Here is a 20126-nt window from a genome sequence, read left to right as displayed (position 1 = left end):
ACTGTCCCCCACAGGGCCATGGGTCAGTAAGGGGCATCATGTCTCATAGTGGGGCTGGCCATGTGGTCCTCTCTGTGGACTGGCTGCTCTAATTGAGGTCATCATCCTCAAGGCCAGGATGTCCCTAGCCCTCACAGGGAATACCTCAAAGGGAGTAGCAGGTATACAAGAGACAAAAGGTGCAAATTGCTGTTTAATAATAAGGGACAAAGGGAGTGGATACTCTTAGAGATAAGTTTCCTTTAACTGCTTACGTGAGGAGCCAGGTGTCTGTAGAAGACAGCTTTACATTAGCATGTATGGGGGTAGATGTGATGTAGAGAAACATCCGTCCTGGAATATGTATATGGTAGCACTTTCCATATTTTGGACTACGGCGGTGTGCCTCACTCTAGGGCTGGGGCAGACATGCCAAGCCCTGGGGTCACAGTGCTGAGAGCAGGCCACATACATTTTCTTCCAGGTCCTCAGTTTCCCACAGGATAATCCTGCGCTGGGCCCTCAATTAGGAGGGCAATCGCTATAAAAAGATATTCTTGGGACGATTGATACATTTTGAATATGGAATTCTAAGGTAAGTAAACAAAAAGTATTGCTCCTGGGGCTCCAGTTCACACATGCATGGATCCATTCCAAACCAAACATATGTTTCAGTGATAGCTCCAGACAAGGTCTCTCGGCAATATGCTTACCTGGGTCCCCAAATAGAAGGTCAAGTGCAAGCAAACGTGGAATCAAAGCAGTGGTTGCTGAGGGGGATCTGCGAGGCCAGTTCAATTGGAGCAGAAAGATCAACTCAGAGGGTTATGGTGACTTTTGGGGGGCACTCTGCAGGGATAATCTTGGTAGATTTTTTTCTCAAAGTGCACAGGCTGTTGATGGGGGCTTATTCGGAAGAAGTGTTCAGAAAACGGAAACCTGCAGGGGTGAGAAAAAGCCCAGGAAAGCCCACGAAGGAATCTTTTTCCATCATGACAATGCACCTGCTCCTTCTGCGAGGGTTGTCCTGTGAGCATTTTGCGAAGAAACCTTACTCCAGCCCGCTCTAGCTCCGACCGTGCCTCTTCAGACTTTGCATTGTCGCCCAAACCCAAAGATAGTTTCAAAGGAGCATGAGTGGAGTCCCTCAGGGATGCCCAAACTGCCATTTGCCATGGTGGAAATCGAAACATGGGTAATTCTCTGCGGAAGGGAAACAGAGATGGGAACACTGCCTTCAGAAGTGTGTGACCTTGGTGGAGAAACATTGAGAAACAATAGCTTCATATATATACATGTATATAAATGTGGAGCTATTGTTTCTCAATATATATATACATACATATATTAAATAAGTGTTTCTATTTCTGTGATTCTGTATTTGGAACCCAGGAGGTGTAATGGGTTACCAGTTAGGTTCTAGCCACAGAGTCGGCAGTGTCAACCCACGAATATGCTAGGATTTTGTACCTTTTAAAAAAACCTCTGTTATGAATTGGGTGAAGGCTTACAGAGGAAATCAATTTTCCACTTAACAATTCATACTTTTTTCCATGTCTCTGATTGCAATTCGCACAGTATAGCACCCTTTACCTTCCTCTCTCCCTGTTTCTTGTTTCCGCTCTTTCTTCTTTCCTAACCCTTCTACACTCTATTCTTGGGCAAATGCTGTCCTTTTAGCTGCAAATGGATAATTATCCTAATGTGTTCCTACATCTCTAGTATGACTGTTCTCCCCTTTAGTTCTGTTGTTGGGATAAAAATTGAGTGAGGGAGGTGAGTTCATTTCCAGACCTGAAGAGTGACTAAGGGTCATGGAGCCAATCACTCTACACCATGAGCAAGTCTAGTCTCTTTTATTATTTTTACATTTTTGTTCTACATTTTTCTCCCACTGGATCCAGGACGTTTTAATGTGATCTTTTTCAGAGCAGCTGGTAGAGACAGCTGGGCACTGCCTAGGTCCTTCTGGTCTCAGCGTTGTGGAATTTGATATTCACATGGTGTATTACTCCACTAGACTAATGATAACCATGTATCTTTGATTTCCTACCCTCTTCTTCCAAATGGAATGATATTTATACCTGGTTGTTCACAAGCTTTTAAGATCCCTTGTATACAATGTTATGTGTCAATACTTTTTAATTTACTGTGATATATGAGGGGGTATAAAAAACCACATTTTTTTCAAAGCTATGTTTTTTTTTTTTTTTTTACAAAACCACTTTATCACCTTCAAAGTACTCTCCATTACACTTATTACTTTTGTCAAATCTGTGCCATTCTTGAGAACATTTTTCAAACTCATCTGTTTGGATGGCTCCAAACAGCACCTCCCTTTTTTATTTTCACCTCTTCTATGCCGTCAAATCATTGTCCTTTCATGTCCCTCTTCATTCATGGACGTTGCACAGAGTGAGGTCAGGTGAGTAAGGTGTGTGGGGCAAGAGAGGCATGCTGTTTTTGCCCAGAACAGGCTTACTGAGATGGCTGCATGAGCAGGTTCAGTGTCATGATGACAAAACCAGTCCCCCATCTGCCACAAATTAGATCTTTTGTGTTGTACACTGTTACCCAATCTTTTCAGACCTGTAAAGAGAAAGCTGGATTAACAGTCTGACCTGGTGGAATGAACTCCAAATGCACTACAAGTCAACATTTTTGTTCATTTGGGAAGTTCACGGTCATCCAGAATGAGGTTTGTTATCAATAGACATTTCACCTCTTTTGAAATTATAAAACCACTCTTATACTTGAGTTTTTCCCTTAGTGCTGTCCTTGTAAGCTATGTTCCACATCACAACAGTTCCTGAAGCATTTTTCCCAAGCAGGAAACAAAATTTCACAGTCACATGCTGTTCTCTTAACCAGCCCCTATAAAAAATGAATGTTTAAGTGAAACTCCTTATATGAAAAAATTCACTGTGACAACAGAGAACCTTTCCAGGTGATGCCACTGGGTGCACTAACTCAGAGTGAGTTGCTGGATGCTTGCCTAGTGAGAAAAATGCATACCATGGAGGCTTTGCCCAGTGGAACTTTTTTCATTTTGGGGGAGTACCCCCTCATATGTCATATGGTAATATTGTGATCATGTTACATTTCCTGATTTGGATAATTGTAAGAGAATGTCCTTGTTCTTAGGAAATATCTATTGAGGTAAGTGAGGGGAGAAAAGATAGGATGTTTCAGTGTACCCTTATATTCAAATAGACCAAGAATGATACAGAAAACATGATGAAATTGTGAACACTTACTGACTTCACAGAGAGCTTACAAGAATCCCTTGTCTCTTTGCAACTGTCTTGTGTAATTACTGTATCTTGAAATTATTTTAAAATAATAAAAATTGTGTTTTCAATCACTTCATACGCATGTGAAAGTATAACCCGTTATTTTACTTAATGCAATTCAAGAAAAGAAAAAAAGCCCCTGACTAACAAATGGCAATTCACCTAAGACACTCTACTTAATGGAGTGTCTATAGAATTTTCTAAATTGCTCAGAGACAAACAGGTTGGATGTGGATGTCACCTAGCATTATCTGTCACCTCAGACAATGCTCAGAGTCTTCTTTATTTACCTGACTCTTAGTGATTAAAAGCTGGGCCCTGCTATCTAGTTAGTCAACAAAGACATCCTGAGGCTGGCTTAAGACTTAAAGAACCTTATTGTGTGTGTTGCTTGCTGGCTCATGATCACCAGTTGTTTCCTGTTGTTATCCTGAAACATGAGTTAATGTAAAACAGCGCTACGTGACTCCCCAAAGTAATAGGTGCGTGTTCTCTGTGCATTCCGGTTTCAAACAGCACACCACAAACACAGCCTGTTTCGCTGTCAGTCACCTCGCTCGTGTCACCTTCTAATAAAAAGTTCCTTGTCTTCCTCTTCTTTGGAGGGAGTGAACTAGCCGCATCACTTCAGGGTAAAACGTGCACCTCGGGTGCCAAAAGCAAGGCAACGTTTAAGGAAAACTGCAGAAAAACTGATGCCTTTCAATTGGAGTGTTGGTAAGAATATTGAAATGACCACAGATGGTCAGAAGAATAAACGAATCTGCTTTGGGAGAAGTACAGCCAGAGTGCTGCTTAAAGTCGAGAGCGTGAGACTTCATCCCACTTAGGTTGCACATGCTCTCAGGAGAGACCAGTCCTTGGAAAAGAGCATCATGCTGCTAGTGTAGAAGGTCAGCGGAAAAGAAGGAGATGGACTGGCACCAGGGCTCCAACTATGAATTTCGATGGGCTCGAATATAGCAGTGTTCCTTTCTGTTGTACACAGGGCCAGTGTGTGTCAGCACTGACTCCCAGACAGCTAACAGCAAAGGTTCCTTAGTCTTTCTACAGCTTTAGATCCTGATTCTAGGCAGTCACAAAACTAAAGATGCACAAAATGCTAAGTGTTGAAGTTGTTTCTTCCTTAGTTCTGGCCTTAATCTAAGTGTTTTCCAACATAGCCTTTCTCCTGGAGCTTTGTTTTGGAATGTAGTTGCTGTGAGGTTGGTATGGAAACTTCGGGAGAAAGCAGAGTGTGCCTGAGGCCTGAAGGGAAAGAGAGGAGCTATTGGCATCCTCTCCCCATTTTCCAGCCATGTAAACAGGCGATCATCTTACTCATTATTGCTGCAGGTCCCCAAACCCTTTGAAGTTATTTCATTTCCCTTTCTTGAGAGTGTTTAGCATTCAATATTTGCCTTACAGTTAAATATTTCCTACCTGTGGCTGTTTTCTCTTCACTAATCGTCTTAAGTTTTCTCTTTGCTAATCGTGTCATCTTATTTTTGTATTGGCTGTTGTTAGTTGTTATCCAGTTGACTTCTGTGTTCAACAGAACAAAATGTTGCCTTGTTCTGTGCCATCTTCATGATGATTTACGTGGTTTAGTCCATACTGGAGGTTTTGCTTAATGTCTATACTGGACAATACTCTGTAACTAGTTGTGAGAAGTATATTGCCAGGCCTTCTTTATTCCTAGTCTGTCTTTGCCCGGAAGCTTTACTTTCAGCTTCAGAGCAACACAGTATGACAAATTGGCAGAGGGGGTGGATTTCTTTTTATTTAGGTATCGCTGTCTTTTCATAGAATGCATTACAATGTGGTCTGAATTGATTTCATTTGTTTGATCTTTCTTGCTATGATGGATTTAAGGGAGTTTTTATAAATGGGCTCTCTGTGTCAGTGAGTCAATTCTGACTCATAGTGACCCCAAGGGTAGGATAGAACTGCCCCTGTGGGTTTCAGGGACTGTACTGTAACTCTTTACAGGAGTAGAAAGCTCTATCTTTCTCCTGAGGAGTGACTGATGGTTTTGAACTGCTGACCTTGTGGTTAGCATGACAACATGTAACCACTATGCTACCAAGACTCCTCTGTAAATGGAAGTATGCTTAAAATACATTATGGGGACTGTTACTCTGAAGGAAACCCACAGGAAGTCCTCTAAAAGGTGACTTGTTGCGCCTTCCTCGATCGTAATTATAAGTCTAGCAGTTATGTGCAACTTTGGTTTTACTTGAAATGGTCACGTAAAAAGCCCTTCTACTTCCTTAACGTTTCATGTGTGGTCAGCAAGTTAGGGGCCAGGCGTGGCTGACCGGATAGCTAAACAATAGAACACAGCTCTCTGAACAATTTAAACCACTTCCTGCCAGTCAGCTCATTGAAATTGTCTTCTGTTTATGTATATTGGAACGGTGCCCTTAGAAATATATTTTTTTCTATTAAAAAAAACTTTATTGAGGTATAATCAACATACAATCAACTACAGAGAAAGTGTGCGATTTCATGAGCTTTGACATGTGTATACATTCATGAAGCCGTAACCATAATCAAGACAAAGAACACGTTCACCACCCTCAAAAGTTTCCTCACCCTTCTTCATAATCCTCACCTTCAATCTCTCTCTGCTTCCCGAGCCTTGAAAATTTGAAAAGAAATACTTGCTTTGTTTCAAGCATTACAATCAATGCTTGTTTTGGGTATACTTTACAAATTAAACAAATGTTTGTAACGAAACAAATGTATGGACTTTTCAGCAGCGTTTTGCACCCTAACTGTGGCATCATGGCCGCATATGACCCCGGACCCTTTCCAGACAGGGACCTGCTGTGCAGGATGGCCATATGCTTCTTCACAGCTGTGTTTCCAGTTTCATATTGTTAAAAGGGAATATGGCCTCCTGTCTTTCCTTTCACACTGTTGATATGAGAATCAGCTGGAATTACGAATGGGTGGAATTTTGAATTCCTCTGATTGAAAGTGATAAAATTCATTTTTTAATAATTTTATTAGGGGCTCATACAACTCTTGTCACTATCCATACATACATTAATTGTGTAAAGCACATTTGTACATTCATTGCCCTCATCATTCTCAAAACATTTGCTCTCCACCTAAGCCCCTGGCATCAGCTCCTCATTTTTCCCCTCCCTCCCCCCTTCCCCCTCCCTCAGGAACCCGTGATAATTTATAAATTATTATTTTGTCATATCTTGCCCTGTCCGATGTCTCCCTTCACCTCCTTTTCTGTTGTCCGTCCCCCAGGGAGGAGGTCACATGTAGATCCTTGTAATTGGTTCCCCCTTTCCAACCCAACCTCCCTCCCAGTATCGCCACTCACACCACTGGTCCTGAAGGGATCATCCACCCTGGATTCCCTGTGTTTCCAGTTCCTATCTGTACCAGTGTACATCCTCTGGTCTAGCCAGATTTGTAAGGTAGAATTGGGATCATGATAGTGGGGTGGGGGGGGGAAGCATTTAGGAACTAGAGGAAAATTGTATTTTTCATAGTTGCTACACTGCGCCCTGACTGGCTCGTCTCCTCCCCAAGACCCTTCTGTAAGGGGATGTCCAGTGGCCTACAAATGGGCTTTGGGTCTCCACTCCGCACTCCCCCCCCTCATTCACTATGATAAGATTTTTTGTTCTGATGATGCCTGATACTTGATGTGATAAAATCAATTGACTGTGATGCAGACGCTGTCTGTTAATCTCCTTTTCCGGGACTAGGGATGGTAAAGGGTAGTTTAAGCTGTTGATTGGCACTTCCATGAGAAGACGGGCTTTATATATGAGAAAGAACAGACCTAACTCGGCCATTTCCATCATGCCCTAAATCAATAGGGGTTTGAGAGTTTCTGTGAATTGGAATGAACTATGTATGGGTTTTTGTTTTGTTTTTATAAACCTTACTCAGGTAAGCATATTGAATTGGTAGATGTTCAACCATTTCATTTCAGTAGGTACCATATAATCAAGAACTGATAGTACTGAAGGAGGGAGTCCAAGCTGCTCTGAAGGCATTAGTAAAAAACATGATTCCAGGAATAAATGGAATACCAATGGAAATATTTCCACAAATGTGTGCTCACTCATCTATGCTAAGAAATTTGAAAGAAAGCTACCTGGCCAATTGAGTGGAAGAGATCTATTATTTGTGTCCATCCTAGAGAAAGATGAGCCAACAGAATGTATACACCATTGGGCAAGATCATTAATATCACACACAAGTAAAATATTGCTAAAGGTAATTCATAATGATTGCAACACTACACGGACTGCAGGAAAACTGCCAGAAAAGAAATTCATGCTGGATTCAAAAGAGAATGTGGAACAAGAGATACTGCTGATGTCAGATAGACCTTGGCTGAAAAATATTTACCAATATTTTATTGAGTATGCAAAAGCTTTTGACTCCGTGGATCATCACAAGTCCTGAATAGCATGATGAAGGGTGGAAATTCCAGAACATTTAACTGTGCTCCAGAGGTATCTGTACACCTGGAACAGAACAAGGGGATACGGTGTGGTGTGAGATCAGGAAAGGTGTGTTTCAGGGTTTGATTGAATAATCAGAGAAGCTGGACGTTAAGACAGAATAGGACATCAGGATTGGAGGGAAATTCCAGAACATTTAACTGTGCTCCAGAGGTATCTGTACACCTGGAACAGAACAAGGGGATACGGTGTGGTGTGAGATCAGGAAAGGTGTGTTTCAGGGTTTGATTGAATAATCAGAGAAGCTGGACGTTAAGACAGAATAGGACATCAGGATTGGAGGAAGATTTGTTAACAAAAGACAGCTTTGCTTGCCAAAGTGAACAAGACTTGAAGATCAGAGACTACAGCTTTCAATGTGAATTATACCTCACCATAAAGAAAAGAAAGACCCTTGGAATTGATCAGCAACATCATGGTCGACAGAAGATTAGAATTGTTGACTGGGCTTTGTTTTACTTGGATCCACAAACAATGGCTATGACAGCAGCAGTCAAGAAACTTAAAAAGATAGGAAAACAACAACAACAACAACAGAAAAATCCATTTGTTTTTTTTTGTAAAGACATTGTTCACACAGATGAAACACATATGAGGGGGCTTCAAAAGGTTCCATTTGCCATGAACTTTTGAAAGCGCGCTCATATTGTTATTCTACTTTTAGAAAAAATCATTCAAGTGAAGAATAGGGATGTCACTCTAGCATCATTCAAATGATCATGGGGATTCAATCTGACGTTGTCTGCCAGGTTTTATTCCAATTCATATTCATATCGACATTGTAAACTTTGACATACAATGCTGGTCCTTGTGTAGACTCATCTACTTCTTTTAAAAAAAATCATTTTATTAGGGGCTCATACAACTGTTATCACAATCCATACAAACATCAATTATATAAGGCACATTTGTACATTCATTACCCTCATCATTCTCAAAACATTTGCTCTCCACTTAAGCCCCTGACATCAGCTCCTCATTTTCCCCTCCCTCCCTGCTCCCTATTCCCTCATGAACCCTTGATAATTTATAAATTATTGTTTTGTCATTTTATACTGTCTGACATCTCCCTTCACCTTCTTTTCGGTTGTCTGTGCCCCAGGGAGGAGGTTATATGTAGATCCCTGTAATCTGTTCCCCCTTTCTACCCCACCCTCTCTCCACCTCCCGGTATCATCACTCTCGCTACGGGTCCTGAAGGGATCATCTGTCTTGGATTCCCCATGTTTCCTGTTCCTATCTGTACCAGTGTACATCCTCTGGTCTAGCCAGATTTGTAAAGCAGAATTGGGATCATGATAGTGGGGGGTTGGGGGGAGGAAGCATTTAGGAAGTAGAGGAAAGTTGCATATTTCATCATTGCTACACTGTACCCTGACTGGCTCATCTCCTCCCTGCGACCCTTCTGTAACAGGATGTCCAGTGGCCTGCAGAAGATTCATCTACGTCTAATGTCTAAAAAGATGTTGGCTTTGTGGATGAACGATATGCAGGATGTATTTTCATTGTTACAAATTGAACATTTTTAAAGCACAGTGATTCATCACAAAACAATATGTAATTATATATTGTGGAATATTTATTTCTAATTACAAATAAATGAAATGTCTTGAAGCATGGTGTAGCATGGGTAACAGTCTTCATACCAGGTACTCGTATGTGGGCGTATCTGTATGTGGGCGGACCTGCCTGGAGACGGATAGAGGAGAGGTGTCTCTAAAACCATGGGAAATATGTGTTTTCTGATGGCCTTAGGCAACCCCTGTGAAAGGGTCGTTTAGACCCCAAAGGGGTCACGACCCACAGGTTGAGAACCGCTGCTCTAGGTTCATCAATCTTAAGTTTCATATACCAAAAATGACACAACTTCAAGAGGGCGACCTCCCTGGACATAACACCTCTGAGACACACTCTAACATGAACAGACAAAAACCAAAGAAAACAATACAAACGAAAAACCACAGAAAATGTTGGAAACCAGATCAGGTCCAGCCCGCATCACAGGGAGGCTTGACGGGCAGATCTGTTCAGGTCAGATTTATACCTTTGATCTTCTATAGTCGTCTCTCCCAAGCTCGCTGTTTACTGACACTTTTCTCCCTCCCCTCAATTTTAGGGGGAGTTAGGAGCAGCTATTAATGACTTGAAGGATCTTCTCAGATTTTCTCAGGGGAATCTCAGAGGAGACTGGCTGAACCAGCCTCCTCTCAGAAGATGGGGTCAGGATATTTGAAGGGCTTTCCTAATTAAAAGGTGGGAGTGCATTTCAAACTACCGGAACAATTAGAACAAATACCATGGCCTATGTGATCCCAAGACGCCCTGGTGGGGAAGTAGGGTAAATACCATGCTGCTCACTGAAAGGTTGGTGAGTTAGTCACCCACAGCTGAGTGGGAGAAAAAATACAATCAAACTCCCTGCTGCCAAGTCAATTCAAAGTCACCATTCACTCACTGCCCTCAACTTGATTCTGCCTCTTAGGGACCCTATAGCACAGGGTAGAACTGCCCCTGTGGGTTTCCGAGGCTGTACCTTTTTTTTTTTAAATCATTTTATTAGGGGCTCATACAACTCCTATCACAATCCATACATACATCAGTTGTGTAAAGCGCATTTGTACATTCATTGCCCTCATCATTCTCAAAACATTTGCTCTCCACTGAAGCTCCTGGCATCAGCTCCTCATTTTCCCCCTCCCTCCCCGCTCCCCTCTTCCCTCACGAGCCCTTGATACTTTATAAATTATTCTTTTGTCATATCTTACACTGTCCGAGGTCTCCCTTGACCCACTTTCTGTTGCAAGACTGTAACTTTTTAGGGAACAGAAAGCCCATCTTCCCGCTGCATTCCAGTGCATGGTGACCCTATCTAGGGCTTCTATGGCTGTGCATCTTCACAGGAGCACTGAGCCGCATCTTTCTCCTAGGGAGTGGCTGGCGTGTTTGCACCTGGAGGTTGGCATTTCGACACCCACAGGGCCAGCAGGGCCCGTCCTCTAGAGAAAGATGAGGCTCTCTACTCGGAAGCCCGATGGATGGTTGCTATGAGACAGCATTGACTCCACAGTAATGGGTTTGGTTTGGGTTTTTAAAAACGTGACAAACCAAAGAAAAATATGAAGATAGCTACAAGAAGACCCCTTTAAAGATGCTTTTCCTTCGCGGGCTGACGCGATGGGAAGCTATGTCAGTAGGCTTTGGAAAGAGCTTGGCTTGCAGGTTCCCACGTGGCTGCTTGCAGGCTCCTTCCTCACTGACCCAGGACCACCAGGCAGAGGTCAGACATGCCTCCACCTTCCATCCTTCTTTATCACCGTCTGACACCAAACATCCTCCCACAGCACCGTGTCTTGTGCTCTCGGCATGACGGCTTCTGCAGCCCCGAGGAGTCAGCAGCAGTTCTCCGGTGGTGGAATGAACCAGTTTAGCGGCTTTCCCTGGCATCCGAGAAGACAGATTTCTGGTAAATTCCAGAGGGCAGACTTTGAGTGAGTTCTCTCCACATGACTCACAGCGACTGCTCTGCCATGCAGTGAGTCACAGCTGGACCCCCTACCGCAAGGTCTGGCTCTCAGCTCTGGTCCATGGAACCCTCCCTGCCTTGAGTGCTGTATCTTAGCTCCCTCCACAGGCCTGGCTGCTCTGAGGCTCCTGTCTCCTCTTGAGCACCCGAGACTTCTCCCCACACAATCCCTTGCCCTAGTGAATACTTTCCTTGTTCAAATTTCCATATGGCTTCTCTCTTAATTGGTCCCTCACTGATAGAGCCGTGTGAATCCTTTTTTTTCTTTTTTAAACAAAGAGAATCTTTCATAGAGAAGTGTGAAACGTTGAAACATTGATGTTGCTGTCAGTTGTGGTAGAGCTGGCCTCTGACCCAGGGGACTCCAGGCACAGGGAACGGAACACGACCCACTCCTTCCTGGCCATCGTCATGGGAACTCATGGAGCTGACCATTGTGAACCAGCTGGCTTTCAATGGCTGAGTTTTGGAAGTAGATCGCCAGCATTGTTTTTTTTCTTCTTCCCCCCTATTGCACCTTAGCCTGTAGGCGCCGCTGACACTTGTTCAGCATCGTAGCGACATTCATGCCTTCCCTAACAAGCAGGTGGTGGTTGTGCCTGAAGGACATTGGCCAAGCACTGAACCCTGGAAGGCAAGAGTTTTGCCACTGAACTACCAACGCTCTCTCCCCTACACAAAGAAGAGGTGAAGCCAGGTGGAAGGCCCAAGACTCACCTCATTCAGTCTTTCTCGTGCTCCCCAGTCAACTAAATCCTGGAACTCCGCGGAACACTTAAAAACCATCGCTGTGGACGCTTGAGCCATGCTGAGGCAGCAGAGTGACTTAGTCAGATCTCTGATTATCAAAAGGTTTCTTGTGATAAAGGAAGACTACTGAAAGGCAGACTATTGAGGGTAGAGATACCAGTTAGAAAGCAGTGGTTAAGAAAACAAGATTTGGGATCTTGGGAGGTTGTGGATGGCCTCCGGTACATGCCTGGGTCTTCTGGCAAAGTTTGCTCTTTTTCTCGATGCATCTCATGGCCTGACTTGTGCTTCCTGGGACATAAATTTGCAGAAGTCTCTGGCCTGCCTGTTTGGGACTTTGGATGCTGGTGGTTCCCACTTCCTCCCCTCCTCTCCCTTTCTTCCCCCTATCCTCCTGGTATCCATCTAATGCTCCCATTCCTGTTCCTGGATGCCATCTAATTTCTTTTTGGACAACTGCTATGCAGTCAGCCAAGTCCTCCAGCCTGCCACTGGCCCTGCAGATTCTGGGTTCATCAACCTCTGCAATCCCATGAGCCAGCAGGGGATTTAGCCTGATATCCGATTCATGGATTTGGGACTTGCCAGCTCCCACTATTGTGAGCCATTCTCTTACAATTGTGTGAACTATTTCCTTGAAGTAAATTTCTCTCTCCTTCCTCAAATTTCCAATACTTTCCCCTCTCTATTTGTTTATGGACCCAGCTTCTTACTTCAGTGAGAAATGGACATAATCAGAAGAGAACTCGCACAAACTCTCACCCCATATCGGCATATTTACCTGCTCCTACCTCTGTGCTCTGATTTCCTTTTTACTTATTTATTTTTATTGAAAGGCCATTTTATTGGGGGCTCTTACAGCTCTTAGAACAATCCATACATCAATTGTATCAAGCATATTTGTACAGATGTTGCCGTCATCATTTTCTAAATATTTACATTCTATTTGAGCCCTTGGGATCATCTCCTGTTTCTTCCCTCCCTGCCCTCTCGTGCCCCCTTCATAAATTATAAATTATTTTTTAAAAACGAAAAAAAAAATCATTACTGTTTACATATCGTAGAATGACCGCTGTCTCCCTTCCCCCATGGCTTCTGTTGTTTGTGCCCCTGGGGTGGTGGGGATGCTGGTGGTATTCCTACTTCCTCCCCTCCTGTCCCCCTCTTCCCCATAACCTCCTGTATGCTACTCCCATTCCTGTTCCTGGATTCCATCTTATTTCTTTTGTCACTTTAGATAACCATGCCTTACTCCCAGCTGAGAAGGATCTTTTCTTTTACATGCTAGATACCATCCCCTCTCCTGTCCACCAGCCATGGCTCAAGGAACCACTCTGGCAATTTTCCTTCTTGTCCTGTCTCGCTTTGCTTAGTGTTTCTCCCAGCACACATACTTGACATTAGCGCTCCCATCCTAAAAATGACAATGTCTTCACCTCGCCCCCTTTGTCACTATACTTTACAGAAAAACTTCCTTTTAAAGAAAAACTCTTGAAAGACTTGCCCACAATTTCTCATCTCTTATTCTCTGTTGATACTATGCTAATCAGGCTTTTACCCTGACCACATCAGCAACATTTCTCAGATTAAGGTCTCTAGAGGTCTACACAGTTAAATCCAATTAAGTTTTAGGAATCTAATTTTCTAAAAGTTTTATTGTTTTCAACAAAACATACACTGATTCAAAAGTTTCTACAAGTACAATTCAGCGACACTTCTTTGGAATGTAATCATTAGGCAGTCTCCCCTTCCTCCTCCTCTGAGTTGTTCCAACCGCATTAACGTAAATTCACTGCCCCCCACGCTTCCTATTTCCTATGCCATCCCTAGAGTTGCCGCTGTCAACTTGATTTCATATTACTTCTTAAAAGATCATAATGCTCAAGCAGGGCTTTTTTTTATGAGTTTGGTTTTAAAAAGACTTCAGGCAATATGTTTTTGGCTCTTAAGATTTAAAGATTATCTCAGGGCAATACATTTTAGGGTTTCATTTACCCTCCATGACTCCAGAAAGTCATAACAATTTTATATTCTCTTCTACATTTTCCCCATCTTGATCAGAATTATTTTATGAAATCTTTGATCAGAATGTTCAGTAATAGTAGCTGGACCCTGTTTTCTGGTCTTATGGCTAATTAAGGTGACCTGACATCCCACTTTTGGCGGGACAGTCCCAATTTTTAACAATTTTCCCTGCATCCCACGGCATTTTTTAAAAATCCTGATTTTTGGAAAGAATGCACGACAAGCTAGGGTATACGGTTTTCAGCTGCCATGTGGCTATTTCGCCGGGATATGAGTTTTATCAATGGTGTCCCGCTTTACCAATGTTAAAATCTGGTCACCTTAAAGGTAGTTGCTCATGGAAGTAATTGGTCACACGTGACTCTCCTTCTCCCTTGGTGAACAGGGAGGAATAGAAACCAGTTGTTGTTCCTTGGCCCTTTGCAAGCTTTTAGGATCCCAGATACTATTGAAAAAGCCAGGATTTACAACACAAACATTAAACACATTATTAGGCCAATTAACTGGGTTATGCCCTGAAAACATGACCCGAAACCTCCAAACCAAAGAACTAAGTCCCATAGGGACTTGATAGCACAGCAGTTACTCCTTATTTTTTAATTGCAATCAATTTGTCTATCATACAACTTCCACCAATTCAGTATCTCACAGTGTATTTACAGCAATTGTAAAAATCACCTGTGCAACCTTATCCTTAATCAGTGTGATTTTTTCTATCACTGTTAACTCTCCTTATTGCTCCCCCTTTCACTCCTGGAACAACTAATACTTTGATCTCTATACATTTGACTTTTCTGTCTTTTTATATAAACGAGTTCTTGTACTGTTTGTCCTTTTGTGACAGGCTTATTTCGCTCAACATAATATCTTTAAACTCCATCCATACTGAAGTAAGTATAGGGATTTCATTTCATTCACTGACTGGGCAGTATTCCATTTTAGGTATGTACAACAATTTCTTTATCCATTCATCTGTTTGGTAGGTATTTAGGTTGCTTCTATCTTTTGTCAGTTGTGAGTAATGTTGCAATGAAAATCGGCGTGGAAATCCCTTTTTGAGTTTCTACTTTCAGGTCTTTTGGATATATATGTAGGAATGAAATATCTGGGTCATATGGAAGTTGTATTTTTAGGTTTTCTGAAGAGCCACCGTGCTGTTTTCCACTATGGCTATACTATTTTTCTTTCCTACCAGCACAAGATAAGGGTTCCAGTTTCTTCACGTTTTCACCAACACTTGTCATTTTCTTTCTTTCTTTAAGACCTAACCATCCCAGTGGGCGTGTGATGCTAGCTCATTGTGATTTGGATTTGCCTCTTTCTGATGGCTAATGAAGCTGAGCCTCTTTTCATGTGTTGGGTGGACATTTGAATGTCTTCTTTAGTGAAAGGACTATTCAAGTCATTTTATGATTGGCATTTGTGGTTAACTTGTAAGGATAAAATTCTTTAAAAAATTTTGTATTAAATACTTTTATTGGGGGCTCTTACATCTCTTAATACAAGCCATACATTCATCACTCAAGCACAATTGCACATATGCTGCCATCATCATTTTCAAATCATTTTCTTTCTACGTGAGCCCTTGGTATCAGCTCCTCATTTCCCCCCCTCCCTCACTCATGAAAGGGTACCATTCTTAATTACCATCTTACTTGTTCTGTTAGGAACATGTGACATAGATTACTCTATCCTCTTTCCATGCTAGGCTCTCAGGTCACAATACTATCCTCATTTTCCTTTTACGGCCTCTCCTTCCCAGTCTATTCTCATCTCTCTGGCTTCTTCTTCTTCTTTTAAAATCATTTTATTGGGGGCTCGTACAACTCTTATCATAATCTATCCATCCCGCCATTGTGTCAAGCACATTTGTACATGTGTTGCCATCATCATTCTCAAAACACTTTCTTTCTACTTGAGCCCTTGGTATCATCAGCTCCTCATTTTTTCCCCTCCCTCCCCCACTCTTCCTCCCGCAGGAACCCTTGATAATTTGTAAATTATTTTTATTTTTTCATGTCTTACACGATCCAATGTCTCCTTTCACCCACTTTCTGTTGTCTGTCCCCAGGGAGGGGGTTATATGTAGATCCTTGTAATCTGTTCCTCCTTTCTCCCCCACCTTACCCGTACTCTCCTGCTATATCTACTCTCATTATTGGTCCTGGGGGGGTTTATCTGTTCTGGATTCCCTGTGTTTCCAGCTCTTATCTGTACCAGTGTACATCCTCTGGTCTAGCGAGATTTGTAAGGTAGAATTGGGATCATGATAGTGGGGGGGCGGGGAGAAAGCATTAAAGAACTAGAGGAACGTTGTATGTTTCATTGGTGCTATATTGCATCCTGACTGGCTCATCTCCTCCCTGCAACCCTTCTCTAAGGGGATGTTCAGTTGCCTACAGATGGGCTTTGGGTCTCCACTCTGCATTCCCCCTCATTCACAATGATATGAATTTTTTGTTGTTCTGGGTCTTTGATGCCTGTTACCTGATCCTATCAACACCTCGTGATCTCACAGGCTGGTGTGCTTCTTCATGTGGACTTTGTTGCTTCACAGCTAGACGAACGCTCTTGTTTATCTTCAAGCCTTTAAGACCACAGATGCTATATCTTTTGATAGGCGGGCACCATCAGCTTTCTTCACCATATTTGCTATGCACCCACTTTGTTTTTAGCGATCGTGTCAGGAAGGTGAGCATCATGGAATGCCAGTTTAATAGAACAAAGTGTTCTTGCACTGAGGGAATACTTGAGTAAAGGCCCAATGTCCATCTGCTACCTTAATACTAAACCTATCAATATATGCACATATATATATTTCCCCATCATCATATATAAATATACTACATTTGTACATGCCTTTATTTAGACCTCTCTAAATGCCCTTTGCCTCCTAGTTCCTTCCTGTATTTCCTTTTACTTTCCTCTTATCCCACTATCATTTGGGTTTAAGTAATTCCTCTCGGTTACATTGCCCTTAATCAAGCCCTACCAGGCCTACTACACCCTCCTTGCCACTGGTTTTGGATCACTTGTTGTTCCCTTGTCTCTGGGTTTGTTAACACTCACTTCCTTTCCCCTACCTCCCCCTTTCCCATGTCCCCTGGAACCATCAGTCTCATTGTTTTCTCCTCCAGATTGTTTATCCCGCCTGTCTTATCTAGATAGACCTGCAGAGATAATAATATGCACAAAAAACAACACAGAGCAAAACAAACCAACAAAAGAACAACAAAAAGAAAATCCTGTAAATAGTTCCAGGTCTGTTTGTTGACCTTTAGGCGTGTTTTCTGGTCAAATCTGATGGGGTGCCACGCTCTGGTCCCACAGTTTATTTTTGGTGTTCCCTGGTGACTTCGTTGCTCTGTTCCCCTTGCTGTTATGTTGCACACCCTTAGTGTTTCGCCTCCGTGTGGTGGAGTCAGATAGGGCGCAATTCCCACACTGTGTCTCCAGTGTTGCACCCTGTAGCACTATGAGTCAGTGAGGGACGTTGTGTCTTGTAGTGGAGCCGGCTCTATAGTCCTCTCTGTGCTCTCTGACTTCTTAACACTGGAGTGTCTCAGAATTCAGTTCTTGGACCTCTTCTCTTTATTATCTACATTCACACTAGGTGGCCACATTTTACGACTTGCCATAGAGCCTCTTCTGATTCATAGTGACACTGTGGATTATAGAATAGAACTGTACCCTGTGGGGTTTTCAAGACTGTGATCTTTTGGATTCAGATTACCAGGCCTTCCTTCTACTGCACCCCTGGATGGGTTCAAACCACCAACCACTTACACTTCCTGGGCGCTCTAGATCTCAAGTAGTCTCATTTAAAATAAAAGTATCTCCAGCCTGCGGTGGTGGTGTTGGTGTCTTTGAGTGGGCTCTGCAAAGCCATCACCATCATGAATTTTAGAGCATTTTCATTAGCTCATAAAGAAATAACTGCACCCTGAGCTGACCTCATTCTTGAGTCCTTTCTCTCAACCCCACATCTAAACCTTCGGCGAAGCCTATAGACTCTACATTCAGAATATATTCTAATCACACTACTTCTATTCGTCTTGTCCAAACTGCCATCACCTCTTGGCTGGGCTATCGAACAGCCTCTACCTGGGGTCTCTGCATTCTCACAGGTCCCTTGGCAGCCTATTTCAACCCAGCAGCCAGGGTGCTGCTATGTCACATCAATCAGGGCACATCACTCTGCCCAGTAGCTGTCTATCACACACTATAAAAGGCAAAGTCCTTACAAAGGCCCATAAAAATGACTTGCTCGAGCCCCTGTGCCTTCTCTCCCTAGCCCTCCTCTCCTCCAGTCACACTGGACTCTTTATCTCATCAGACTTAACGTTCTCACTCCTGCTGAAGTTTCTTTCCCCAGACATTTCCATGCTCTTCATAAACACAGGAGGCTTACAGTGAGTCCTTTACTTGCTGGAAACCCCTCTCCCACATTCAAGGAAAGCTTTAAGGGAGGTGGTAGGCCTGATGAATTCACCGCAGGGCACTTGGACGTTTGAATCTCAGTATCCCAGTCTAGTTGGGGGTCAGCTATGCATGATCTGTCCTTGTCTCCTATGCCTACCTGTCAGAATTCCTCACAAATGTGATCCTCAGAAACTTATGTCAGAATCATCTGGGGTACTTGGTGAAATAAAACAAAGGTTTCTGAATCCTACCCCAATATACCAAATCAGAAACTCTCTTCAGTGTAAAGAAGCCTCAATAAAAAATGAAAAAAAAAAAAGAAGCTTCCTACCTGTCTCTTAGGCACTTTAAAGGGTTTCCTTTTGTGTTTATTTTGCTTATTTATTTTTTCACAATCTGTGAGGAAGCTGCTCATAGTTTTTATATTGTATGATTGTGTGCACAAATTTACAACGCCCTTGGAATGCAGGTTTTCTGACCAGTTCACTGTTTGGGAATTCTTGAAAATTATTTTTTTCCCTGAGTTTTAGGCACTGGGCTCCATTTTAGAGTTTTTTCATAAAGCTTTGTGGGAAATTGGTCATCCAACTGTTTCTGATAATTATTTTTTGTTTCACTCCCCACCCTCCACCTGGGCCCTGTAATTCTTCTCTATCAGCCATCTAAGATCTAACTATGGCTCTCGTCCCATCTAGAGGAAAGAAGAGTGATGAAAATCAAAAGACCTATGGGAGCAATTAGTCAGTGGACGGATGGGACCTGCAAACAGCAGACTCCACAGCCCGGAGATCAGGAGAATTAGATGATGCCCAACCTCCATTACCAAGTTTTCTACAAAGGATCGCATTAGAAGGTCTTGGAGAGAGGCGGTGGGGGGTGGGGTGGGAGATGTGGATCCAAACTCAACATCACAGAAGAGACCAGCCCTTAGTTCACCCTTTAGGTCTGGAACTGAACTCACCTGTGTTAGAATAATCAATCATTTAAGATCAGAGGGCAGCATTTACCCAAGGACCAAGTTCAGAGGGCTACGAAAGAAGAAATGGAAACAAGAAACACTGGGAGAAAGTGGGAGGATCCATGGTATGTGGAGGGAATTAAAATGGATTCATTGGGAAAACAAAAATGACAGAATTTGTCTTGCTTATCTTTGTATACTTCAAGTACCTGGCGTGGCATATTCACATAGCAGATGCTCACAAATATGTAAAGAATAATGATGCCAAGTAGGGAGTGTCTACAGTTGTTAATCATTGGTCTGGAATGGAGGTTCGGCTCATTAAGAGAGGGTTCAGCATCATTCCCTGCCAACTGCAGGGGTTTGGCAGCGGTAGATAGAGGAGCTGTCAGTAGCCTGTCTGTAGTCTGAACACATTATTCTCCAAGTCAAATCCTGTTCTAAATAGCTTCCGAATGAAAAGTGGTTCTGAATCAAGACTAATGACAGCCTCTGGCTGATGGCATCTTTGAAGAAATTATGGTACTGAATGACACATCTCTTTAATAATTCCCCCACTTTCCTCCCAGGCTCCATTCAAATAGGACACTGTAGTTTGGAATCTTAAGCCAGAACAAGGTAGAATGAATGTGCAGCTTTAGAAAGAAGACAAGCTCATTGTTTGGATTGAATTATGTTCCTCCAAAATGTGT

General features: G+C 42.7%; 1 protein-coding gene across 1 annotated transcript in view; it reads right to left on the bottom strand.

Annotated features, from left to right (window-relative positions):
• The window catches only part of FBXO28 (F-box protein 28), a 52063-nt gene extending 39977 nt beyond the window's left edge, over positions 1-12086 (bottom strand). Inside the window, exon 1 of the mRNA XM_004700159.2 lies at positions 11997-12086. Coding sequence (XP_004700216.1) covers positions 11997-12086 — 90 coding nt within the window. The remainder of the gene's footprint in view (positions 1-11996) is intronic.
• Between the last annotated feature and the right edge of the window lie 8040 nt (positions 12087-20126).

The sequence above is a fragment of the Echinops telfairi genome, unplaced genomic scaffold (genome assembly GCF_000313985.2).
Source record: "Echinops telfairi isolate 266 unplaced genomic scaffold, ASM31398v2 ScPeMD7_7424;HRSCAF=8462, whole genome shotgun sequence".
In the NCBI taxonomy this organism is placed as follows: Eukaryota; Metazoa; Chordata; class Mammalia; order Afrosoricida; family Tenrecidae; genus Echinops; species Echinops telfairi.
This window is presented reverse-complemented; position numbering and strand designations above follow the sequence as displayed.